Source organism: Melospiza melodia, chromosome 2 (assembly GCF_035770615.1).
Source record: "Melospiza melodia melodia isolate bMelMel2 chromosome 2, bMelMel2.pri, whole genome shotgun sequence".
Classification (NCBI taxonomy): Eukaryota; Metazoa; Chordata; class Aves; order Passeriformes; family Passerellidae; genus Melospiza; species Melospiza melodia.
The window spans coordinates 84,001,227-84,028,506 of NC_086195.1; the positions used below are offsets into that span (position 1 = coordinate 84,001,227).

Below are 27,280 nucleotides of genomic sequence, written 5' to 3' on the forward strand. Positions count from 1 at the left end.
TTACAGTGTTCCTTGGTCAGGCTGGTCTTAACCAGCCTAAATTTTGTTTTGTGGCTAATTGCCTTTACATTTGCCAATTTCTCATTAGTAGTATACTTATCTATTTCTAAAACTGCCCACCTGGTGAGTTTTTCCTTCTTTTTTTGTCTATTCAGCATTAAGCAACTAGTTAACCACATACTAGCCATTACACTGTATAGAAAGTTATTTATATCAGGTTACATAGGTATAAAAGTTATGATTCTGGTTATATTGGTACCAGGTTATACAGATACATTAGGTTATATTGATATCTTCTAACTCAAGCTATATAAGCACCTTGTAACCTAAGTTATATAGGCATCAGTTACAAACACTGTCCTATGCTCTAACATCTGTGAAGTTTTCGGGTTCTTTCAGGTGTTTACAACAATTGGGCCAAAGAAAAGAAAGAGGCATTACTCATTAAGGGGCTAAATTACATTCATCTCACTGTACAACTGGTTCTGTGCAAAGTGTGAGAGTTTTAAGTGTGTTTATAACTCTCCTGCACAGGAACAAAAAGCAATGGCCTGTCAAACTGTAAGGAGGGCAACACTTAAGAGCAGAAGTACTGCAAACACTTAAACTCAAGAGGTCAGGCAATACCAGTAAAATGAACTTTATTTCAAAGCTCTTTAAAAAGCTTCACAATAACACTAACAGAATTAGCATTTCCTTCATTTTATGTACCCCACATGAAAAATGTATTGTTTAGCAAGAGATGAAACGTAAGCGTTTCTGCATGCTACTAACACATTTCACCATCTCATTACCTGATAAGTACTTTGGACTGCAACAATCAAAAATCTCAGACAGAAGGATTTCTTCTGCAAAGTCCTTGTGAAAGGGACAGACACTGGCTTTTTCTGACATACCCAATTAGATGTCCAGACAAAAGAAAACTACCTTGGCATCTACAAATGCCTACGAGTGTTTTGATTACAACCTTTTAAAGGAGCAGTACATTTCAAAGCAAGGGCTTCTTTTCATCTTTAGTGATGCAAATGGTTAAATACTGCACAGAAGCTTAGTATGAACTCACAATTCCACAGGAATCTGAAAGTTACCAAGGCAATTTTCCTTTTAGGATAGTCATGACCAACACTTTACTATTCTTCCTCCCACAACATAACATATTCCCAGACAAGTCTTAAGAAAAAAATATAAATAGTTTCCAAAACAATGCATTCCCTCCCCCATCACATATGACAGCCAAAACATCTTCTGTCATGGGATGAAATAATTTGCTGCAAGTGCAGTGGCTTAGTCCAGGTCCATGTTAATGGTGTTTTGATCATTTGGATGACATTCGCCATTTTGCTGAGGCATTTCAGAATTTTTATCATCTCCCATGTCTTCAGTTTTATAATCACTCTGCTCACTTAATGGGTTTTCCTCCTTAGGAGAGTCAACTTTTGGTTTTGGTTGTGTCACAACAGGCTCACAGACATTGTTTAACTCCTAAAAAAGATGGAAGAAATGTGGGCAGAATGTGTATAAAGGAGCCACCAGCTTCACTAGTGCAAAAAGTCCTGTGTCCAAAAAACTGTTTGAAATTGGCTTCTGCATTTGTTCCCCTGAGTCCAAACTGACAAGTACTTAGTGTACTCTGAAATAAATTAACTGGTATACTTTCTGATGTTCTGTGAGCAAAGTTCAACTAAGTATTTTGGATTTCATATTCGTTTCTCTCAATACTATTTTGTCTCTCAGTAAAACACTGAAAAACAACCTGAGTTTTTAAGGGGACTGAAAGACAAAATATCAATGAGCTCCACAAAATTGTATACAGTACACTAGAGCTCCTCTTCTTTCTGCTGGATCTCCTCCTTTCCATACTTTCTACCTTTCAAGAACACTAGAGCAGTGAGATGAAACTGGGGAAGACAAAAGGCACAGATACCAGTCTACTTTTAGCACCAACCTCTAAAGATAGTTTCTTATGGTACTTACCTGTAGCTTTGCCTTAATTTCACTTGAATGCACAGCAGGATCCTGATCTAAGCTCTTCTTAGCCTGTGCACTCACAGCATTATTCATCCACTCTACCACTTCACTAACACACTTCTCGACTTTCATCATTTCCATCTCATCGATATGGATGTACTTCTCATCCTGTCCAAATACAAACATTTTGTATCAGTTAATAACTGTCAAGTGTTAATAACATGATGAAGTTATGCCAACAAGTCTATCTCAATTATTTATAACTTGTAAATCTCTTCCAATGGTCAAAACAAACAGAAGTTAGCCACAAGGGAGATCCATTACAGCCAGAGACAACAGAAAATACAGATGTGAATATAAAGCTTCCTTTACCCAAATGAACAAGAAATCTGGTTCACAGAGGGCATAGAAGATTCACAAAAAGGTCATGTAATAAAATATAACATACTTAAAAAAGCTGATATAAAAAAATATTCCCTCCCGTTCTGGAGGAGCTACCTGTGCCCAAGATAGTTTAGACATTGAGATTCTGATGTACAGGGAAAGGACCACAGTTTTCAACTTTAGCATTCCCTACAATGCTACAGTTACACAATTAACTACTATCAGGAGAAGGACCTACCCAGCAACACAACCAATGAATCCATATTTAGAATTCTTAAATAAAACCAAGTTTTTAAATATACTATTTACAATGATGCTAGCTATATCACATGTAACACTACTAATGATTTCACTTAATTTTGTAATCTATAGCTGTGAAGACATAATTGTTTCTGATGTTAAGTATCAGGTTTAATTAGTCTGAGTGTTGAAAGCCATCCTATTAAAATTCTTTAAGCTGAAATTCAAGGAGCAAATTTTCAGACTGCAAAGCTTATCAAGAACATAATCTACAAATACCAATGAAAAAAAAAAAAAACAAACAAAAACCCCACAAAGAACCAAACCCCAAATATGCACATATAACAAAATTGTGTTTTTTACTTTATCTGCAGCTAGGTTTTACACTAATGCCTCTCACCATACAATAATTCTTGTCCCTGAAAGAGAGCACATTTCTAAAAAACAGACCAGTTTTTTAAAGGTCAAGAATCAGACCACAAGTCTAAACTCTTTATTAGAACACCCTCTTTAGCCTGAAAACATCCAGAAGTATCAAGCAACTGAAGATATGACACACTGCATGAGATTTTTTGAGTACTGGGAAACATTTGTGGTGTTAAATTTTTGACCTATATAGCAGTAGTTCACAGCTCATCTGAAAGTGCATTTGAAGCCCTCCAGCCAATGAGCCTCACAGAAGCACTGTGGTTAAAAAAAGGCCACTTACCTTATTCCTGAATTCCCCAGCTATTGTAGCATAGTACTGGAGCCTGTGTCCCAATTCTTGTAATAGCTTTGGTCGCTCCTCTGCCTCTTGGAAGCGCATTTCAATTGGAGTACCTAATTTCTAGAAAAAGCAATTCCTCCATGTTTATGTGATTCATTAACATTCATTAATGTTGTTTAGCACAGTCTTTTGGAAATTTTGCTTTTCAGGCATATTAACAGGCCTACCTTTAAATTCTCTAATTTTTCTACATACACCTGCTTTGCTTCATCCTCACCCTCTTCATACAGCCAGCCTTCTGTCTCTGCTAGGAGGGCAGAGAATCCCTGCAGATCCTGTGTGTCAATATAATTCAACACATCAAACACTGAAATACACACCAATCAACCATGTTTGTCTTGAAGGAACATAACAGAGGTAAATATACACATGAATCCTTAGCCTCCTGTATAAAAATTTAATTTCTACTGCAGCTTTTGCCTAATTTAGTTACTTAAACCATGCCAGCTTCTGGACTAAGAAACACACAACTACAACAAAGGTAGCATTTACAGACTTTTGTCTTTGATTAGGCCAATGCTTGGGGTGTAACTAATTCATGGTTTTGGTTACACATAAAGCAACACAGTTCCCCCTTCCAGTCACCAGTTCCAATTGGAAGCAAAACTTAACTCCATTTGTGACAAAATCTTTTTTCAGGGATATGTATTTGTTACACCTAAGCCTTATTCTGGGTTAGTCACTGCCATCATTCAACTGAAGTTCTGGTTTTGCAGCTATGTTTAGGGTGGCTTTGAGCAAGTTTAACCAAGGTATACAAAACAGATACTTGGTATTTTCAGAGAAGTTCCTGAAACCATAACCTACCTTTTCACAAACAAACTTTTCATATGGTCCAGACAACTTGTCCCTGAACTCATATACATATTCCTCCACTGCATTCTTTGCATCATTTCTCTCTTTCTCCAGTTTATCTTGCATAATCATCTTTCCCTGTATACCACAGAAAATATTTTAATTAAAAAATAACAATGTTCAAACAGCATTCTACAAAGCACAGCTCCCGTAAAGTCTCCCACAGGCCTTGGTTCACGTAACTGTTGAAATTCTCATTATTATGCAGTAGACTCATCTGAAGAAATGAGTTGCACTTCTCTGGATTACAACAGTTTAAATGAATCTGTGATGCCATTCCACGGATCAGTGCTCTGATACTAATTGCTGTAGAGGACACTTCAGTCTTTCTGATAAACATTTGTCAGTTATGTGTTAGAAGGCAGACAGCATGTTAGCTCACTGTAAACTGAGCCCACACTCCAGGGTGGCAGAACAAGAACAGAGGCTGCCTTGAGAAGCAGGTGAATGGTTAATAACTGCACACAAGAAAGCAGTCTAAACCACACTAACTCACCTCTGTTTCAATATACATATTGAGGAGATCTTTTCCTAACTGCCAAACCAAGTTAGCTTCAATGGGCAGTTCCACATTCTTCACTTTTATCTTGGGTTTTTTAGCTTCTGGGGGCTGATCACCTTTCTTCTCATTTGTCTGAGTTAGAAAGAAGAAAAATAAGATCATTTTCCTGACTTCTTTCTGATGAAGTACTGCTATGATGAAAGATACATTCAGAGGAAGAACACACAAAGGTTTTTCCACGTTCTTTTAAAATCTTCAAAATATGCTCGTGAGGCACTTTCCTTTTGGGGATTCCACCTCCTATCCTAGTCTCCTTAGAGTCTGTTTCGAGACAGTAAGCACTGAGCTGCAGCAAGGACATTCCTCAGATATATGCTGTGTTTGCAGATTTTCCAGAAGTGTTCATGTGTAACATAGCAGTTCACTAATGATGATGAAGGCCTTAAGACTTTAACCCAAAGCATTTTTCATCTCATACAGATGAAAAAAAATGAAATCACTAGCAATAACATGCAGACAAATGTTTCACACTGATTGTTTCCTTTTAGGTTTATGAATTCCTGATCCCAGCTTCCTTCAGCAGGCCTAATAAGCTTGGCCTTTCACTGCTGTTTAAATTCAAATGTCTGCAACCCAAATAAACGAGTTGTCCAACACTGCAAGAAGACATGGAAGTGGTAGAGAAAGGCTTCTTGCAGGAATCCTTTTGCAAACTCTGTACAGAAATCATCACAAGATACAGATATCATTTTTCACTTAGTAAAGGTGTGAAAATGAAAAAGGTTCCAACACCAAGTTCCTACTTTTCCTGTAATATATTACCATTTTAAAAGCCATTATATAGGATAACATTTTCAACAGAGTTAAAGGGTCACTCACTTTCTTGACATCTGGGATTTTGTTTTCTTCAGAGGGAGGTTCTGATGAAGGGGGAGACTGAGACGTTTGCTGACCATCAGTTTGTACCTGGGACTGTGTTCCAGCCTCACTGTTCTCTTGCTGGATATTTTTCTGAAATGAAAGCCCAGGCACAAAGGATGTAGAAGGCATGTGCACTTGCATTTAAGTATAGGGCACGTCACTTCTGACGCACGTACGGTACAAAGTGCCCTACACAGCATTCTGTGCACACGCAGAAACACACACGCTTCAGCTCTGGAGATACAGACTGGGTGCAAGTTCAGAAGGAGTTCATGAAAATGTTACCAGTGCCAGGCTTGCTGCACAATACTTGTGTGCGTGTGTGCACGTGCGACCACTTTCTCTTACAAAAAGGGGCTTTTAATTTCTTGAGTCATAATGTTTACTTTTTCCCCCTCAAAACTATTAAAAGATCAAGTACACTATAACAATGTGCATTATCCCCAGTGCTCCCCTTTCCTTTGATGCTGTAGAAAACAATTCAGCTTTCCCTTTCACAAAAAGTTTCAAAAAACTTTACTGATACAAAGGGTTACATACAAATTCTTCCACCACAAAGTGCATGGATAATTAACAATCCAAATCTAGTTTTCCTGTTTGGAACAGTTGGATAACTATGGCAGCTGTAAGCAACCCCACCCTCAAACAACCTGTCACTATTTGGCACTTCACATAATAACTGATTTTGAAATCCACACACTTTCAAGATAGCATAAATTATCTCCTGTTCTTGTAAAGACAATTTCCTGACAGCTACACACATCTTAAAATTAATCTCCTTTTGCTTCCTTAGAGGAAGGTATTTTTCTTCCAGAGTATGTAACAGCAGAACACCCTTTCATCAATCATTAAGGACATTCACACACAAAAAAGGTCAACTTACATCACTGAAGTTTTCAATAGACCTCTGGTCCTGAGCTTCCACTTCAGTCTCAACACTGACATCTTCACACTCTTCACTTTTAACTGGTTCTACCATAGATGCAGTGGACACACTGAAAATGCCATGAGTATTGACACGGACTTTCACTTTGACTTTAGACTTCTCTCCGTCTTTCTGGGCTGCCACATTCTGGATAACATACCTACCTAAAACCAAAAGAATCAAAACTCACACAGTGGAATTAAGTAGGTAATATTACAGAGCCAGGAAAACATCTCCCTTTTTCATAGACAAACCGTTTTCTAAATATTTAATGAAGCCTCCATGCTAAACTCATGGTCCCTCAAATTAAATCAGTACTACCAGAAAAAAAAAAACCAACAAAACCAAAGTACACTGCTTTTCAGCTAACTTCACCTTATAAAGTGAAGAGTAGGTTCTCCTGACACAACTAATACAGAGTAAATACAAAACTGGTGCTCTCTGTGTTACTAGTGGGCTGAAAGAAAACTACTGAAGGGCTTAGTCTAATGTCAATATTAAGTGGTGCCTTTCTAATACAAGTTACTGCCCAACACAGAAAGAATATTTCTAGAGGCTTTCCTTACAGCTTTTAACATCCATGCCAGTCTGCCATTACCTTTTATTCTTGGGCAGAACATAACTGTTCTGTAACTACTGTAATACTTGAAACAAGCATTGTAAAACTAATAGACAGACAATTAGCTCAACAGTAAATGAAGAATCAGATGTCCTTGACATTAACTGCAGACATTTTTTCTTATGCATGGATTACCAAAAGAGTGACCTGGAGACCAGAATGCTCACTTAGCTGCAAAGTACAAGCTTCCCAAATTCACAGGCCAAATATACATATTTGCACACACCATTCCTTTCAGCAACAGATCTAGATCACAAATGCACAAGCTTTTACCTGCCTTTCTCACAGGCTGTGGAATATAGTCCTCTCTCTTGTAAATCAAATAATACTGGAGTTGTGTGACCTGTTCTCTTTTTTGCCAGTCTCATTAGAACTACTACTTCACCCATTAGTCATAGCAATAATTCTGTTCTGAGCAAAGAATTAACTGGCAACTGAGTTGAAACAAATCTGATCTTCAGTTCTGTTCTTACCAGTTTTCAGAACAGCAGATAAACAGTTTCTCATTTGTCAAAGCCAAATTAACTGAACACTGACAAATCCCACCATCAGTCTTTATGGTAAGAGTTAGCCACAAAAGGCAGTCTGATGTTTCTGTAACTACAGAATACAGTCAGAGAATCATAGAATGGCCTGGGTTGGAAGTGACCTTAAAGACTGCATTCCAAACCCCCTGCCTTTCATTGGACCAGGTTGCTCAGGACCTCATCCAACCTGGTCTTAAATACCTCCAAGGATGGGGCATCCACAACTTTTCTGGGAAACCTATTCCAGTGCCTCACCACCCTCACAGCAAAGAATTTGCTCTAAACATCTAATCTAAACTAGCCCTCCTGCAGTTTTTAAAGCTATTCCCCCTTGTACTGTCACTACTTGTGCTTGTAATAAGTCCTTCTCTTGTGCTGGTTTTTCAAAATACATGGCAATACATGCAAATAAACAACATTTAATTGCATGTTTAGAACTCAAGAACAATTATTTAATTGGCCTGTCTTTACCATCAGTCTTCTTCTAGCTAACCATGTTGTAAGCTCTTTGTAAGTATCAACACTGTCAAGTGCTGCAATTTGTCAAAAAGTATGAAAGAACTGCTTAGAAGTGTTACATAGACAAATCAATACTGTAGTCTTGTAGCTGCCACTATTTCAGGCTGCTTTGATTAGAAGTTACTCAGCATTATGTCAGTTCCAGAAGGCATAGGTAAAAACAACAACTAGTTATTCAAGACATGTGGTTTTTTTATATACAGGAGATATTATTCAATTATTCCTAGCTTGCTTCAGTGATAAAACAGAAAAGATTAAAAAAGTCAAAAAGCTATCTTTAGTAGTCATAACCACATTTTAGTTGTAGGCATTGATTTGCTCCCCCTCATTTCTTCCTTCAGCCAAAGCAACATTATAAGCAAGAATAAAAAATACTGATTCAGTTGTCTCAGGAATGGGAACATTCTGAGTCCTTCGGAGACAAAAGCCTGAATATATACATCATAACCATACTGCACAACAGTTACTCTTCAATTTCAAATTGTTCTGTTGGAGACAACACTATTTCCAGGACAACTACTTACCAATTTTTGACTCAGGATATGGGACTCCATTAGGATCAGAATAAAAAGCTTCTAGCTCAAATGGACCTTTCCTATAGAATGTAAGTACCTTAGAAAAGGGTGCTGCATGATTTCTGCTGAAGACCTCATGAACTCTGTAATTAAGGGAAAAGTATCACTTTTAGCAGTGTATTTGAGCTGGAAGGTTTTGATATAGGGTCAGAACTCTTTAGAGGAATATCATGTTTTGAAACATTTACCCCTCTGAACATTTCCAATAAAGACACTTCACTACTGTACTGCAAGAAAAAGGATTTACCATTCTCTACTGTAATGAGAACTTGCACTGTTCTCTACTGTAATGAGAAATTGTGTATTTTGAATCATAATTTGCACCCTTCCTTAGTCTCAAAGGGATAATTATAGACCTGTTAATTCCTTGCTCATTTACGTTCCGTGGCTCAGTTGAGAACCCTGACACCAGATTATTATTCATTCCTCAACATGACAGAAAAACAACCAGCTTTACTTCATGTTCTATGGCATGTCCGCTATTATGCCAGCCTGATCCCAATTTCCAACTAAGTTTTGTCTCCTAACTGTGGAAGATCTCATCTAATAAGCCAGATGTGAGAAAATGAGAGCTTTACCTAGAACAGGAACCCACAGGCTGCTCTCATAAGTGACAGAACAATTAGGCCCTGCACCTCCACAGAAAACAGACAGGAAGAAAAAAAAGGCTGAACTACAAAGAATATGAAAAAAGTATGAACAGATCCCTCTAGAACCATGATTTTTCCACAGGTTGAACAGGGAGCTCTTTCCATCCTAGAAAACAACTGCATTTCCCACAGGCATGGCACAATTAGTAACAGATGTCAGTCATAAGAGACTGCAGCAAGAAATCACTCTTACAAATGTTAAATTTTTGCTAGGTGTTAAATTGCTCCTGCAGTCAGATAAATAGCATCCATAAGTTCACAATATTTCCATAGTACCTAACATTACTAATAAATCAACAATCTTAGGTGTCAGGAACACCTTGAGTAAAAAATGAAAAGCCAGAAGGCAAAGTGGAATCAGGACCCAAGCACTGATCTAATTTTATATTTCCAATCCTGACAACCAGATAAAGGCAAGACCAGATACTAGTTGGTAGCTCTCTCACTTTTTTAAAATCTTTATGTTTTTACAAATGAGGAATTACAGTTCAAATTTCAACCTATGTCTTTACAATCTTCCCTGTAAACCATCTCTGGTACATGCCTATGGGTTTTCTGCATGAGAATGCCAAAATCCTAGTTTAAGTGCAAGCAAGAACATGACCCCTGAATTATGAAGGTCAAAAGCTTCATGGAATGGTAGTCTGAGCTACCTACCCTTCAGTGTCCTCTGCTTCTGTGTTCCACAGCAGAGATATTGGAAAAGGTGTAGCATCTGTCACAGAAAATTCTCTCACTTTAAAAGCTGGAGAAAGAATGGCACACTGAAAAAAAATAAAAAACAAACAACAAAAAAGCTTGCATTACTGCTGGTTAACTCCTCTACTCCACTAGACATGACAGCAAAAAATTTTCAAACAAGTGAAAACTGTATTGATTTTACTAGACAGAACTATTTCAATACTCAATTTCAATGCAGTATGAGAAGAGAAATCTCACACACAAGTGTTTATGTGCTGTGTTAGCAGGTCTTTTGCAGCTTGTGAGTAAAGGTAACACTAAGGAAATAGCAGGACTATAAAAAAGGGAAATTCTGCAGTGCTTACTCCTAAAAGAAGTGTTTATCCAAAGGGTCTTGCTTCTTTCCCTGAACACAACTGATTGCTGGCAATGGAAAACTGTCAGTGAGACAGAGTAAAGAAACAAGTCAAAGAGAAGAGGGTGAAATAAGACAAGAAGTTAAAGGAGAAAAGAAAGAATACAGAATGTGTGGTTTGCTTGTAAAATATAGCTGGAAACAGTAAAAATGGGAGGGAGACAGAATAAAACCTGTTTCATAATGTTAATAAAAACATTAATAGCAAGCTGGATACCAGGAAAGTCAAACTTGCAGTAGTTTGGGCTCTCCATAGAGCTTATACCTTCTTGAGTAAAAGTAACTTTCAGCTTGACAGCAACTTGAATTTTTGGCATTAAAGATCTCTAGATTGTGTTCTTCTCAAGAGCAGAGTGGGCTGCTTACAGAATGCACCCTGCAATAGGGTACTGCACCAGGGAGGAGTACTCTGGTCTTTTTAAACAGTACAGTCCCATAAAAAGACCTAGTGAACATGTATGTTCCCTTGAGTACTTTAAAATGGACCACTTCTACAATTCTTCATAACTGCTTGACCTATTCTTCCTATTCATGGAAGAAATACATCTTTTAATTCCATCAAGTGCTGCCAGTACTATACCTGCAGAGCACAGCCCCTAGCTATGGCTTCATCTGCATTCAGTGTTGTACTGACATCCTTGCCAAAGAATTTAGCAATCCTCTCCTTGACAGCAGGAATACGAGTTGCTCCTCCCACAATCTCCACAGCATTTACATCTTCCACTTTCAGCTGTGTTTGTTCCATTAATGAAAGCAGAGGCATCTCTATCCTCTGCAGCAGGTCAGCACACAATTCTTCAAATTGTGACCTAAGAAAAAAAATGGAATTAACTAAATAATGCCTGTCCCACAAGAACCTTGCCTGGTATTTGTTTCCAAACTGATGCTGACTAGGTTGGTTAGCGACACTACAGAGACCTAAAGCTAAACTCCTGTGAGTAGGCCAAAGTAGCAACCACAGACAGGGTAGTACACAAACAGCTGCTTTCAAGTTTTCCTAAGCCACTATCAATGCAGTTAAATAAGATAAAGGTTTTGTTTGGGCAGCTGCTATGTATTTGCCTCAGAGCAAAGGTTACAGATAAATCAGAAAACACTGACACTTCCTTTATCATGAAAAACTGCTGCCTAAACACTGGAAGAAAAACAACCCACCACTCTTAGCAGTAGCTACAGAACAAATGAAGCCATGCCTGTGAACATGTGTATGAGAGACAGACTTCATTTACACTTGGACCATAATCAAGTCATCATCCATCAGCACTGTTTCTGCCCTCCATTTCTCTATCAATATCCATAGTACACTAAGAACAGAAAAAAAGAAACAAAGCTGAAATTGTTGCTATCTTAAGAGAGTATGGGATTTAAGTTACCTAAAATATGCAGAAAGTCAAAATATGTAACCAACCTTCTGGTTTGCAAGTATCAATCCATGGTTTTAGAACCATATTCTACAAAAAGAATCTGAACTTTTATGTATGTTATTGCACTGAAACATTACTCAGGTTAGCTGAACATCCCATTTCCCAGCCTTAGCTATTACAAAGTGCCACAGCTATTCAGCACTTACACTTAATTTTAGCACATTAAGTTTCTTCCAAACACTGAAAGAAACACTTCTTTAAAAAAATGGCCACTAAAGCAAATGCCTGTCTTGTATAGAACTCACCTGTTCATTTTTCCAGATACATCAGTATCATTCATAAAACACTCAATATTTAGGGGAATGTCTGTGCTATTTGAACTCATTAGTTTCTTCAGTTTCTCACATTCCTGATACAGACGAAGAAGAGCCCGAACTTTGGTTTTTGGATCTAGTTTGTACTTTGATTTTATTTCTGCACAAAAGTAATCTACCAGCTTTCCATCAAAGTTTCTCCCACCGAGGAAAGGGTCAAATGCTGTCCCAAGTACCTGGTTTAAAAGAACACAATTATTTAGTTTAACACTAATAAAATCACAGGGAATAGCAGTCTTCCAGTATCAGCAAGTCCTTGCTTCAAAATAATATTGGGGACAGGTCAGCCTATCTTCCAATGTACAGTTACATCAGCCAAAATTTGATCTTCACTTTTGCAGAGGAAATAAGACTAAGTAAGTAACTGACAATCCTAAGTATTCAAAGTTTTCATCCATACATACACTCATTTAGATAAAGCAAAATAAATTACAGCACTAGTATTATTTATCTTACATTTGTGTATTGCAAGAAATTTACATCCTGTTTGATGCAATTCTAATGAAATGAAGAATACTGATGAAAACCTTTGCCTTTTGACTTGTTGCCACTTTCCATGCATTATTTAAGAATTTAAAAAAGAAGGCAGATTGGCAGGCTATTTGATTCTAATTGCTGGTAAACATTTTAATTTCCACTTAATCTTACTACCTTCAGTTTACTTTTGTTGAATGCACAGGCTGATACTTGAAATGCAGAATGTCCCATATCAACAAACACAACTATCCGTGGCTTCTCTTCAGGAGCTGGAAGGTCTTGTTTATAAATTCCATAATTCAGAGCCACTGCAAAAGAAGTGTCAGATATTATCCACACAATCTCTAATTTCCAGTGGCCTACCACAACAACCCTGTGAAAATTAAGCTATAAGATCAAAAGCATAAAGACAAATCCAGACATACACCTGTGCAACATACACTGTCTTCGTGGAAGCTTTGTTCCATTAATCTAAACTGTAGGACCTGAAAAGCAGAACATACTCCCTTAGTCATGTATATGCTCCCTCAGCATTTGTTTGGGTTTGTTTCTTTTTGCCTTGCAAAGTAATCAAAAACACAGAACATCTTAACAACAAAACCCAAACCCAGTTTTGTATTTCCAGTGAGTATCTTCCAAGCTGGGAAGTTTTGTCTGAGAGTTGTATAAATGGTCAGCAGAGCCATGTGTCTGCTTAAAATCCTGACTATACTGAAAAAAAAGCCTTGGAAGTTATGAGGTGTTGATGTTTAATCAAGGAACTTCCTTTAGGAGTGTCTAACTCCTGCAGCTGTGCATCTGGGCAGTACACCAAATGAACAAGTAATCCAGGCACATGTAGTGACTCCTAAATAAGTGCTCAGGGAGATAATTATCAATGGAGCTTGATCTCATCTACCCATTCACACAGAAGACATTAAACCAAAAAAAGAACAGCAAGTTTTTCAAATATTTATATTTGCCTGATCAAGTCAGCCCTTTTTCTTGAAGTATTTAAATGCACCCTCTATCCCACTTGTCAATTGCAGGAACTGCTATTTTATCCTACTTACCTGCTGTCATGTCATTCATTAATCTAAGACAATTCAAACCAACAATCTGAGCTGCATCCAGAAGAGATCTCCTTTCAGCATCTGTGAAAAATGATGGAACCTGAAGAAAGTAGGTGAGAATACAAAGTTATTTCCAGAAAATGAGACATTAGACCACTTATTTGAAAGTATTAATTTAAAAATTGTATCTATTCCTCCACTTTGAGGAAGATACTTCCTTCAAGCCTCTAAAATGCAACTACCATACTGAATTGACACTTCAAATATTCTACTCAGAGATGGAATTAAACCAGCATCAGCTAGTTTAAATGAGCACACACTAGCAAGAAACAAATGAGTTATTTGTATACAAATGCTAATAACAGGAAGTGCTGGCCCAAAAAGTGAAACTGGGTATTATGAAGACAGTGACATGGAATATCTTAATCAGAACTAGCAGGCAGACTCCTATCCAAACAAGGAAAGAGGGAACTAACAGCACACAGCAATACTACAGATGTCAGAGATGCAAAGAAATAAGGGATAACAAACAAAGAGAATCTATTTTGGCGGAAATTACTTCAGGCAAGAAGTGCTAAGAAATTATGAAGGAATTTCTGCTGAAAATTTTCTACAGATCTCTAGCACTGGCCTTGGACAGTGCCTTCTGATGTTCCCCCTCCAGGGACACATGAAGAACTAGCTTTCCAGGTTCAACTGGAGAATCAACATTTCTAATAATAACAGAGCTAAATATTCCTAGATGCAACATGAGACAGACTTGTTCAGAGTCATTGAGAACAGAGAGGCAGGTGTTATTTTATACTGGGGCTTTGCAATGGAATGACTGATCTTGATCTGAGGTCATTTGCTGTGCAGTCATCACAGTGAAAGAAACAAAGCAAAGTTTGCTGAAAGGATGAAGATAAACAGGACAGAAACTGAAATTTTCAGCTGACAGAGGGCAAATCTTCATAAAGGAAATTGTTCAAAGCTGTTATCAAATTGTTTTAAATCCAAGGAAAAACACAAACATATGAATTTACTTCAATGAGTAATTTGTATGCTTAGTCATGAAAGCAAGCTGTTCCAGAAGGATTTATACCTGGATCCAGAAACATTTTGGGTCCAAAGGTCCAGACATTTCCAAGAGAATGAGTTCATTAAGTTAGTCAGGGTCTGGAATATGGCAGCAGCTCTGGGATTTCTTTAAGTCAGAAGCTCTAAACCTAGTTTGGGTTAATAGTTAATATCTTTGTAAGTGCTTAGCAGAGTTCTTTTTCACTCTGCATGAATAGAAACAAAATGCCCTCAATAGCTGAAGTGAAAAGACATAATGTTCCTGTGCACTACAATTACTTACAGAAATAACACAGTCTGTTACTGGCTTTTTCAGGTTACTCTCTGCAGTCTCCTTCAATTTAGTCAGTAGCATAGCTGAAATCTGTTCCACACTGAAGATGTGCTCCTCATCCATGTACATGACCTGGATCGAATAGGTAAAATAATTCCATTAGTTCAACTGATGGAAAATTGCATACATTTAATGTTCTTTGATACACTGCTGCCTAATACTCTATGAATCACGACATGCTTCATTATTTCATTATAGAACTTCAGTTTACAATTTAATTTCCCAGCTGAGTGTTTTTAGAAGCAATAATTCTATCCTGTCTTAAAACATCAAGAACTGTATCAACTCCATAGATTAAGGAAATTGCCAAAAATGACACAAGTTTAAAATGTGGCACACCATTAAGTAAAAATAGCCATCATTTTTCAAACTGACACCAAATGCAAAAAATGTATTTTTCCTCAGCATTTTTATCCTTCTGTGTATTTTTCCTCAGCATTTTTATCCTTCTGCTCAAATAATGAGACGTCTCTGAAAGGAAGAACTGTGCAACAATTCACCTATGCAGATGAAACAACTAAAAGCTTAAGATAAAGCTTAGCAAAAAGTTTATTTATTGCTCTCTTAGCAAAAAATATTCTGAAGCACCATTTTTATCATGCAATAGAATACATGACAATGATGAAGTGAAGTAATATGTTACAGCTGAGGCTTGAAAGTAACACTTCTCTTTTATTCACTCAGTATGGTTTGGGGAAAAAGTAGGCACTTTGGTTTTAATAGAAAAATTGTTCTCTAAACCTCCCAGTCTTATTGAATTTTATCGAATCAATTATTAAAACTTTTTAACCACAGTTAAATAGAAATAAATACTAATTTGTTCTCCAATCAGCCTAAGAAAAAAAGGTAGTAGAGTTCACCCAACACTAGCCTCTCACAGTACAAGACTCCTACACACACTGATTAAAGGAAACCAATAATTTCTGTCTGAATTTATCTGTTAACCTCACAAATCACAAACAGCAAAAGAGAAAGCATCTTCCCTTTTTTTCTGTGATCTATTCACTACTTAGGACTGATCTATACTGAAGTTATGAGGGACCAGTTCCAGCTAAAGTCTTCAACAGGGAAGCAACACTGATTGTTATGCCAACAAGATTTCGTTATGAGTAATTGTACACATTTCTGTACATGGATACAATGTTATTAATGACACCTATTCTATGAAAAGCTGACATTGTATCAGTGAAGTCCTTGAAAGGCAAGCAAGAGCCAAACCTGCAATGTGGTAGGAGATGATTTTGAATACCTTTTTGCAAGCAACTGACTCCAGGCAGTCCGCTAAAGACACACTTGCCACTCACCTAAGGCAATCATTCTAAAGAAGAGTTCTGACTATTTTCTAAAGCATTTGTAAAACACCTAATAGGTCTGCTGCAATGAATTCCACACAAGTGGTAGAAAGTCATACTTTGAAGTAAAACCATACAACCTTGTAATTATCTTAGCAGTTTTTCTGCCAGTGCATTTGAGCTAGATGTGCAATTTGCCAACAGGAAAACTTGCATTTCAGCAATTATTTGTAAATGAACCTTAATTTGAAGGTTAATATTCACTATTTAAAGATAAAGCTTTCTATTCATAAAGAGCTCTCCTTTAACAGAGAGATTAAAGCAACCTACCTTTAGGATAATTAAAAGAAACTCGTATTTTCATTTCAGGTGCTGAAATGTAAGACTTCAGATTTACCTATACAACACAGAAAGATACACTGCAGATTTACCTTCACTCCAACTCCACCATTCTTCATGGGAACCAAATCATAGCTCAACTTTTCTTTCTCCTTCTGAACAAAAGGATCATTAAATGCACGGCCATGGAATCTCTTGAAGTTAGATACAGTGTTGTGGGCATGAGTAATTTGCTGTAAAGAAATACAGGATAGTTAGAAATCCACTCTTAATCAGTCTGCAGTGTTCCGTGCTGTTCTGTAGGCCCCCAAGCACAGGTCAAGTTTTCAGACTACTGCTCACTCCCTTGTCACAGCTTTATTTAACACTGGTAATTGCTGTCTGGTACTTTTTATCAGCTCATTAATAGTTAGACACACACCATTACTTATTAAGGATTATAAAACTATCCATCTCTGAAACCTTGAGACAATTGGGTGAACAATAACATGATCAACAGAGTCTACTACTTTAGTCAACTAATTTAGAATGATAGAGCCGCTTAAATTGGAAAAGGCCTTTCGGATCAAGTCCAGCTATTAACCTAACACAGCCAAGTCCACCAATATGCCCAAGAGCCACATCCACACACTTTTGACATATCTCCCAGGATAGTGACTCCACCACTTCCCTGGGCAGCCTGTTCAGATGTTTATAAACCATTCAGATAAAAAAATCTTTTGCTAACAGCCAATCTAAACTTCTCCTGGTGCAATTTTGTGCTTTTAGATTATTATAAGGGCACACCTGAGCTTCCTTTTCTCCAGGCTAAACACCCCCAGCTCCCTCAGCTGCTCCTCAGCAGACTTGCTCTCCAGACCCTTCCCCAGCTCCATTGTCCTCCTCTGGATTCACTTCAGCACCTCAGCATCCCTCTTGTTGTGAGGGGCCCAAAACAGAACCCAGAACAGGATCTGAGGTGTGGCCTCACCAGTGCTGAGTACAGGGCACAATCACTGCCCTGGTCCTGCTGGCCACACCACTGCTGATAAAGGACCATTGGCCTTCTTGGCCACCTGGGCACAGCAGGCTCATGTTCAACCACTGCCAAACAGCACTCCCAGGTCTTTTTCCACCAGGCAGCTCCCCAGCCACTCTGCTCCCACCCTGTAGTGTTACATGAGGTTGTTGTGACTCAAGTGCAGGACACTGCACTCATTAAACCTCACACAGTGGTCCTCATCCGTTCAATCCAGCCTGTTTACATCGTTTTGTAAAGCCATCCTGCCCTCCAGCAGATCAACACTCCAGTCCAGCATAGCCTCACCTCCAAAGTGACTAAAGGTGCACTCGATCCCCTTTTCCAGATCACTGAATAAAATATCAGATAGGGCTGGCCCCCCGTACTGAGCCTTGGGGACACCATTGGTGATAGGCTGCCAGCTAGATTTAACTCCATTCACCTTAACACTCTGGGCCTGGCTATCCAGCCAGTTTTTAACCAGGTAGGAGTAACACCCCAGTTGTGCCAGTCACCCTCCCACGTTGCCATAATGGCAACTGTGTCAGAGTTTTACTGCTGCACAACGGTGTCCAACTCCTCCTCTTTATCACCTGTGTTGCAGGCATTGATGCCTGCTGGAATGCACTTCATGGGCTATTGATCCTGCCCCTTTTTGCAGAGAAGTCCCACCTCCTATGCAACCATTTTAAACACATCAGTAATAACCCTTGTGTCACTGCTGCTGAATGGATCTCCATCCCACCTCCACTAAGGCAGCAGAGTGAAGGACCTCACTCTCTCTCAAACACTGCTGTGGTGCCCCCCAGGGCTTATCTCTAGCAAACTTGATTGTATGTCTTCCCCCCTCCAAATCTGGTTTAAAGCTCTCAGTGATCCTTGCTAGCTCCTGCGCAAAGATCCTTTTCCCCCTCTGAGACAGGTGTACCCTGCCTGTTGCTAGCAGTCCTGCTGTCATGTAAACTGACCCATGATCAAAACCCACAAATTCTGCCAATGGCACCAAGCTCAGATATTGGTCTGCTGGCTCTTCCTGTTTCCTCCATCATTTCCTGCAACTGGAAGGATAGAGAACATATGATAGCACTATTTGTGCTCCTGATCCCTTAAGCAGTCATTCCAAGGCCCTGAAATCTCTCCTGATTGCCCTTGGACCTCCTGGTGCAACCTCATCACTGCCAATCTGAGAAATCAATAATGGATAATTATCTGACAGCCATACCAGGGCAGGAACTTGGACCCCAGACAGGCAGCAGACTTTCCTAAGAAGTGGTTCCTGCCAGCATATTGGGCCTTCTGCTCTCTTCCAAAGGGAGTCTCCTACAGTAATGTCCTCTTTTTCTTCCGGGAAGCAGTTTTGACATAGGCCAACTTAACCTTGGTGACAGATTGATCCCTATCACTTCAAGTCAGTGTTTTCCAGCAGGTGGAGGAGAGAGAAAGGAATCCTCTGTGTGTCAGGTCTGCCTCCCAGGCACATCCCAGGGAAGGCAGGGTGCAATTCCACTATATCATCTCTCTCTCTCACGCTCCCTGATAGTCCTCAGCCCACACACCTCCCGCCAGAGTTCTTCACTAAGTGCAAGAGTACCTGGGCACATTCCCACATCTTGCTCACAGGTGCCACCCACTACTGGTACTGAGAGCAGGGCTCACCGTGCAGATGCCACCCAGTACTGGCAGTGTGTCCCTGCCAGAGCTGTCTGGGCAGCCGTGCCAGCCGTGGAGCTGAGTGGGGCCGTGGCTTTCTGCCAGGTCGGCACCACTGCTCCTGCCCAGGCTGGCACTGCCTCTGCACCTTCCTGCACACTGCTGAGCCACACCCTGCTCACCAGGGCTCCCTAAGGGCTTCTTTTTTATTTGGGGAAAACTGCTGTTGTTGGTCCTGGCCCCACCTAGGTCCCATCAGCCACTGCCACTCAGCTGCAGGCTTCTGGCAGCTCTTGTCTCCCCGTGACACTCCCCCAGTTCAGGAAACCACCCTGTGCACTGCACTGGAGCACTCTGCTGCTGATTGTGCTGGCAACCAGAGCCACTCACCTTGCACCTCACTGCTGTCACCCAAATTCAAATGTTTAAAGATTGCAACTACATATGAAGCTGGCTTCTCTGTCTGGAAGCTGGCCCTTCAACCCAAGCCACACCACCTCCACTTTAAACATTATTACATGAAGTGCAAGCAAGGGCTTTCCTAGTTACTAAGTGTCAAGTTTAAGTGTTCCCATATATTTCAATAGTTACTTTTTTCTCCCTGTGCTACTTTGAAAGCACATCATTTCCTTGCTCAAACTCATCTAGCAGAAACTCAAATTCCTACACTGGACCAAAGAAGAATACAGTGCATCGACAACTTGGAATTTTTTTTGCTAACATTTTAGCTTGAAATATGTGCTAAACTCCAATGCAAGCTCCCCAGAGCAAGCAAGTGACATAAAGAGGCATTCGTTATCAGAAATGCAAAGCACAACAGAAACCAGACAACAAGAACAGCCTAAGAGATAATGCAAGTATCTCAGAGTAGACTTAATTCTATTTCATTAGAGAGAAATTACAAAAGTGTGTTATTATCTACAGAATAGATTTAGGCAGGCACCAACAGACTGCATGATAGCAACTCAAATGCTGAGCATACCAAGGAATATTTCTAGCATTCACTACCCTCAAAAGAAAAGCATCAATTCCTGGTTGCATTAAAAATTTTCCACCACGGAACAGAAGAATTTGAGCTACATCTTTATTAAAAAGCTACTCAACTAGGACAGTTCTCCTACAGAAAAGCTCCCTGACAAAAAAAGGAGGCCATACTCCCACTGACAAGCAGTAACTTTCAGACAGCTGTGTCTGTGGAAAGATGTCACACTTGGATTGCCTGCTGAGAGTCATCCTTGGTTTATTCCAATCACCAAACAGTGCTCAGCAATTAATAGTACAAGCACAAGTTAACGCAGGCCAAAAATTATGCCAGGAACTATTCCAGTACTTAAATGTGATTGAGTAGTTAGGTTCCTGTGTTGAAGATTGTTGCCCAGCATGGTTTTATTTATTTGTATAGCCACAACTTCAGAGTGCCTGAACGCTACGTATTTCACAGCTGTACGACTGAAGAACGCAGCAGCAGGAATTATTACCATGTAGTGGGTAGAGAAGCACAAACACTCTGGCAGCTTTTATAGCCTAATTTAGAATTAACCTCAAAGCCTTTTCTAAGAGAACAATCTTAAGATATTTTTAGAGTAATTGTATGCCATTAGGTCTGTTTTAATATCTTCCTGCTTAGTCAGAATTAAGAAAGCTGAGAATTATGATCTGTTAACTAATGTACTCTTCTCATCTCCAGTGCTGCCATGCTTACCTAAAGGTTACAGAAATTTGCTGAAAATTTGCTCCAGCAGCAATTTCTCAAATATTAAAGAGAGCACCTTTGAGTATTTTGAGTTCTCTCACAAAATCACACCGTAGAAGCCACCAGTCAAACCTCTTTTTATTTTGTGGGATCTTTTTGGTTTTCTGCTTTTTATTTTTCAAATAAAAACAATCATTGCATTCCTTGATTTAAGTAGCTACTACACCTGAATACACCAAAAACGTAACTCTCAGTACTCCATGTCAGGAAACTTCCACATTTACAGAAGAAACACAATTCACCTCTTATGTCATCAGCCAAACTGGACAACTTACAACTACAGAAATAAATGATCTGTCATCTTTTATCATTTAAAGTATTACATTCCTTTTTCCTGGCAAAAATATTTAGCTTCAACTTTTAGGAGAGCCAAGCATGAAACACTCAACCAAGTAACACCATACAGGTTAGTCTGAAGGTAACTAAAGTCACAGGTGTTCATCACTGCAAATACATACTTGTAAATGCAATCTAAGAGAGAATCTGCCTCACTTGCAGCCTCCTTCATGTTTTCCACAGCACCTACTAGAACAATCTAACAATACTGAAACATGCTTGAGACTACATCAGGTTCAGATAATTTCTCATTTTGAGTAACAACTCATTTTTGCACACTAATGAATCATACTAGTTTCTGACTCGCAACAATGTCAGCAGTCAACTGAGCAATGGTGAAATGAAATTTAAGAAAAAACCACAAACACATGTATTTACTTGTGTTAACGCTAACCTGTAACTGAATGTGCCCGTGCTTGTTAACATGTGAAGTATTTGTATTGCCTCGGCTATTCAAAATTAAGAGGAATGCTATTATAGTGGAATAAAGTCTCCTCCAGTGCTCTCTCCATGGAAACCCACTGCAGTCCTTTGCTACATGAGAGAGATGCACAGGCCAGCTGAGGCTGCATGCTTGATCTCCCAGCAGCAGTTATGTAACAACGCACAATACCTAAGGATTTGTTTAATCATTCCAGTTTGTTATTCTGAGACTTGTTGGAATCAAGTTCCCCTTCTAAACTGAAAATACTACTTTAACAAAGAAAACATTCAATCTTTCAAAGCACCTCAATCAAAAAAAAACCCAAAAACAACAAAAAACCAAAATAAGGACTTGCACCTTCAAAACCAGCAGCACTTAATTTACAGCAAATCCAAAGGTAGTAAGGTACCCTAAATAGCTTTAAGAATCTGAGCCAAAGCTCTCCCTTTACATCTAAATTTAAGGGACTATATACAGAATTTAAAATGTTTTCCTTAAAGTACAAGGAATATCCTGTATACAATCATTAGGAAAAGAAATCCAGTGACCTTAACTTGTCAGAATATGAACATATTCCACTGGAAAGTATTACATTAATGAAGGAGAGAGCAGAAGCATTCTAGCAAAAACATCCTACATTTCTCCAAAGAAAGCATGGCAGCATAGTGCAGCATTTCTAAAATAAAAAACTCAACAAGAAACTGAGGCTGTTTGGCTTTAAATACACACAGACAACTCACTTTACACACACACTGGTACTTCAACAGTTTGCAGCAGGAAATGACCTACCTGGTTTTTAGCCGCAACACCAATAGCTCTGTTTTTGGATCCAAATGAAACCACTGACCTGGAAAGAACAACAGGCTAATTAACTCGGTCCTGACAACAGACACGACTGAGAACTCTCACGGATTCATTTTCTGCTACTGCAAATAAAACACCTTAGCCTTTCTGTCAAAGTGTCATTCCTGTGGTAAAAAAACTACAGGAAGACTTTTATCCGTGTTAAAGCCTTGGCCCAAATCCAGGACTTTTCCCAATGGCTTATCCGAACGGTGGAACAGGATGATCGCAATTCAGAGCTCACAGCCGGACTACACCCTACCCATCTGTGCACGGCTGCTTCCAACTTGTCAACTAACTCCTGCTTGGAGCCAGAGGCTTTCTATATCTAACCTCTGACTAAGGGAGAGCTGCCCTGAGCAGCTGGCAGAGCCCACCCTCCGCGGCAAGGGTGGGAGCGTGTGTCCGCCCGTGTCCCACTTCACCCGGGCTGCCCCCCGGGATCCTCCCGCCGCAGCACGGCCCGAGCGGCTCCGCACAGCCCCGGGCACTGCCCGCGGGACGCGCTCCGGCTCCGGGGCACGGAACGGGTCGGGACCGGGGGACACAGGGGAACAACGCGGGTGGGGCCCGGGGCGGGGGCACAGAGCGGGTCAGGCTCGGGGCGCACAGCGGTCCCAGCGGCGGAGGGGATCGGGGCACGCAGCGGGCTGGGGCGGGAAGGGGAGCACGGGGGCACGCAGCGGCTCGGAGGGACACACAGAGGGCTGCCGCCCGGCCCCGCCACCCTGTACCGACCCCCCCGCAGCCGCCGAGGCGGCGAGTGCCGGGGAACGCGCTGGCTCCGCACAGCGGGAACCCCCCCACGCCCCACCGCGAAACTTCCAGCAGCTTCTCCACGGCGGGCGCCCCGCCGGGCACGGACCGGCCCCTGCCCGCCGCCCCCCTACACTCACGGCGTGCACCGGTCGCTGAACTCGTTGGCGACGGTCTCGATGCCGCCGGCCCGCGCCACGGCGATATAGCAGCTCTGGAAGCCCAGATCAAAGCCCACCACGGCCATGGCCCCGGCGCCAGAGGGAGGCCTCCGCTCTGCCCGGCTCGCTCCCGGTGCTGCTGCGGCCGCCGGTCCCCGTAGCGTGCGCGGGCGGGCGGGCGGGGAGGGGACGCAGCGGCGCCGCCGCCGCTTTAAATATGACAATGAGGCGAAGTTTCCAGAAACTGCGGCAGCCACTCACCGGCTCCACGTGCGGCTTCCGCTTCCGCCCTCGGCCGCCTTCTCGAACAATTCCCGCCAATCGGCGGCTGCGGGCGCGGTGACGTAGACCGTTTCCACGGCGACCGCGGACGCCGCCGACCCCCCCCCGGGGGCGGGGCCAGGCGCGCGGGGCGGGGCGGGGCGGGGCCGTGCGGAGGAGGCGGCGGGGGCCGGGGCCGGGAAAGGCAGCGGGGGCTCCCCGGCCCGGAATGTGCGGGAGAAAGGGAGATGAGCCGCTTTCCGTATCCGTGCCCCCACTTTAGTGCACCGGGTAACCTCTCTAGAGCTCTTGGTCACGTTGTTGTGGGTATCTCCCTCCCGCGCTGGCGGGCGAAATATGCTAATTGTACGCGTCACTGACTCTGCAGAGGGCTTTTGTCTCGGCGTGCCACAATCCATTATAGCATAAATGTTCTATTGCCTCCTAGCAGTCCAGCTCTAGCTTTTTGTGCAGGACCCCATCCCTGCTGGAAGAAGCCTTAACCTCCTGTATTCCGTACGGAGGTGTGGTGGGTACACAGACCCTGGTTCGGTTGTCAGCAGTGCATCCATCACAGAATCAATCCGGTTGGAAAAGTCCTCTGCGATCATCGAGTCCAGCACGTAACAGAACCATAACAATCAGACCGTGGTACTGAGCGCCTCATCCAGTCTTTCCTTAAACCCCTCCAGGGACAGTGAGTCCGCCACCTCCCTGGGCAGCCCATTCCAATATCTAATTGCCCTTTCCGTGGAGGAGAAATTCCTCCTAATGTCCGGCCTCATACCCCCCAGGCACAGCCTAAAGCTATGTACTCTGCATGTTGGGGCTGCCTTTCAGGTCCTGGCTGTTACAAAGGGCAGGGAGAGATGATAGCATACACTGGCCTGAGTGTCCCTACGTGGAAGAGGCAAGATATTTCCACTCCCAACCCCAATACCCCTTTCTAGGAACTGTGGTTCAGCAATTTCTGATAAAGTTTTGCTTCAGTGTTGAGTAGCATTCAGCTCTGCTGGATTTTGACCCCTCTTGGGGGTGTATGGGGAGGATTTGGTCTCCTAAAATAGTGCTTGCCTGTTTCAGAGGAGACACGGGGCTGAAAAATTCATGATGCCAGCGTGACTAGCTAAGGATGCAGCTTCTAACTTCGGAACAAGCTGATAGGTTGGCCTGGTAGATGTGTGTGTGTGTGAGCTGGTGAAGTTTCATGTCCTTACTTGACATGGTAAATATTCATGGTAATGTATTTCCAGCTTTGAATGAGGAGACAGACTTCATCAAAGTATTTAGCTGCTTAAATATCCTGATACAGAAATGCTTAAAGTACTTAAGCGGCCTTCCTGAGCATCCAAAGTCCTTGTATCCTGGATAACACTTCTGTAGAACTTGAATGTTAAAAACCAGTCTTTTAATTTATCAGCTCACCTGTGTGTCAGCTGTCACCCTGCCTGACAAGAAGTGGGGTACCTAGCATTTTCAGTGATTGTTTAGGAATTCCTGTTCTGGCAAATTATGAACATGCAGCATATCTGGTGGTTAAACTGTTGCCATAGATGATAAAAGTACATTCCAAGCATTCTTTCTGCTTTTTCTCTTTTGTTACAAACTGTTTATCCTTGAATAGAAAAAGAAGAAAACTTGACTGTTTGCCCAGATTTGCAGCTGCTCTCTAAAGGGAGGAAAAGATCAGCAGCAAATTTGGAAGTTACTCTGCTGGCACCATCTCTGATGGTGCAGTGCAGTGGTTGAGTTATGCCTCCAATGAACTGGAATCCCAGTATAGGAATAAAGTTTATTTTTACTCAGCCTAGAGCAGAAGCACATATTGGTAGCGACTCGCTATGCGTTCCCACTATGGAACTGTAAATGGTGTTGAGGAGGAGTAGAGAGGAGATAGGAACTGTTGAGAGGGGTAAAATTGGTAAGGTGCTGCTGGAGATGGTTCCTGCCTCTGGGCCTGGGGCAGCTGAGGCCATGGTGAGGGCTGTTCTGAAAGATTGGGCCAGTCCTGCATGCTGCCAGCAGATCTGTGGGCTGAAACCCTGTGGCTGTGGGCACAGCCCAATGCAGCAGGAACTGCTTTGTGCAGGGGTAAGTTTGAATGTTCTGGTGTGAATAAGAACCCCCTGGTTTTCATCAGAAATACAAGATGGAAGAGGCATCAAGAAATGCCACGGCATTGGCTGGCTGAGGTTAACACACTGGTGAGGCCTGGCAGTGAGAACACTTGCATCTGTCTGTCCAGACTGATGCTCCGAATAAAGCCAGCGGGATGGAAATCCTTAAAACCCTGATTTACCAAGGGCTGTAAAAATGAGATTATAAGCTTTATTTCGAAAGTCTAGGAAAGGATTCTGAAAAGTCTTGGTTATTTCTTCCAGCAGCGTGGAGACTGTGTGTGTCTTCCTTCTAAACTAGAGACAGCAAGGGTTACATATGGACTGTCAATCTTCTTGTAGGGTGGGTGAGGAAACACTGTAACCTCTGTTGTTGTTAGTGTTGGAACACTAACCATTCAGAACAGAGGCTAACCAGCGTGCTGCCCTTCTTTCTGGGCGTCACATCAGCCCTTACTGGATGTCTATGTGGACAGTAATGCTGGCCTGATGTGAAGTTTCTGTTAATGTTCTCCTTGGTCGTCTAGTCTGTGATCTTAGTGCTGCTGGGAAGGGGAGAGGAGAGTTCTGCTCCTCCTGCTTTCTCAGTGTTCAGTGGGGTATTTGGTTCTTGCATATGGGTCCTCTGTTTTAACCTTTGGGGTTTTGCAAAACCTCAACTATTGTAGTTTGTTACCAGAATATAATGACTGAGCTGCGATTTTCAAATTTTTGAGGTTGCCTTGCATATTTAGGATGAGTGTTGTTCAGTTTACCCAAATATTCTGTCTACTTTTGTGTTTAACCTATGATAAATGGAGAGAGAGTTTGGTGACAAAAAGGCGCCTCTGGTGGATTTTTCCTCACCCCTCAGTACATGCAGGGAGTTGAGTTCTCTAAGTGCTCTTACTGTGGCACTTAATGGCATCTGTAAACATTCCCACATTCTGACCTGGGGAAAAGAGCAATCTGACCTTCTTCAGTGCAAGCAATGCTTTAAAATGGTTGCTGATCAGGCCTTTAAAAATTATTTTCATATTTGATACTGTGGCCTCTACCAGAGCGTTGATAAGGGTGTTCAGAAACTGAATTTAACTTGGGAACAGGAGTTATCTCATCTGTTAAACCAGTCCTAGTGTTGGTAACCTGCCATGGGGAG

At 41.3% G+C, this 27,280-nt stretch overlaps 1 protein-coding gene across 2 annotated transcripts; it reads right to left on the minus strand.

Annotated features, from left to right (window-relative positions):
• Nucleotides 1-624: 624 nt before the first annotated feature.
• Nucleotides 625-23,927, minus strand: HSPH1 (heat shock protein family H (Hsp110) member 1). 2 transcript variants are annotated; one of them, XM_063149118.1, is made up of 18 exons: nucleotides 23,744-23,927; nucleotides 22,794-22,851; nucleotides 16,934-17,074; nucleotides 15,160-15,282; nucleotides 13,818-13,917; nucleotides 12,940-13,073; nucleotides 12,220-12,464; nucleotides 11,131-11,359; nucleotides 10,112-10,218; nucleotides 8,754-8,887; nucleotides 6,523-6,728; nucleotides 5,598-5,729; nucleotides 4,713-4,850; nucleotides 4,169-4,294; nucleotides 3,529-3,636; nucleotides 3,302-3,421; nucleotides 1,975-2,136; nucleotides 625-1,482 (listed from the first exon to the last, which is right to left on the minus strand). In XM_063149118.1, exons 1-18 carry the CDS (start codon nucleotides 23,848-23,850, stop codon nucleotides 1,285-1,287), a joined length of 2,568 nt encoding a protein of 855 aa, XP_063005188.1. In that variant the 5' UTR covers nucleotides 23,851-23,927; the 3' UTR covers nucleotides 625-1,284. The 2 variants fall into 2 exon arrangements, with proteins under 2 accessions (XP_063005188.1, XP_063005189.1); XM_063149119.1 differs by lacking the exon at nucleotides 5,598-5,729.
• Between the last annotated feature and the right edge of the window lie 3,353 nt (nucleotides 23,928-27,280).

Bases quoted from the DNA above. Each gene is read 5' to 3' on its own strand.
- HSPH1 (XM_063149118.1), bottom strand. From the start codon at position 23,850: ATGGCCGTGGTGGGCTTTGATCTGGGCTTCCAGAGCTGCTATATCGCC. The intron at 22,852-23,743 runs GTGAGTGTAGGG...TGTTCTTTCCAG, and splicing joins TTCAGCGACCGGTGCACGCC to GTCAGTGGTTTCATTTGGAT. The intron at 5,730-6,522 runs GTAAGTTGACCT...CTTTCATTTCAG, and splicing joins CTATTGAAAACTTCAGTGAT to AAAAATATCCAGCAAGAGAA.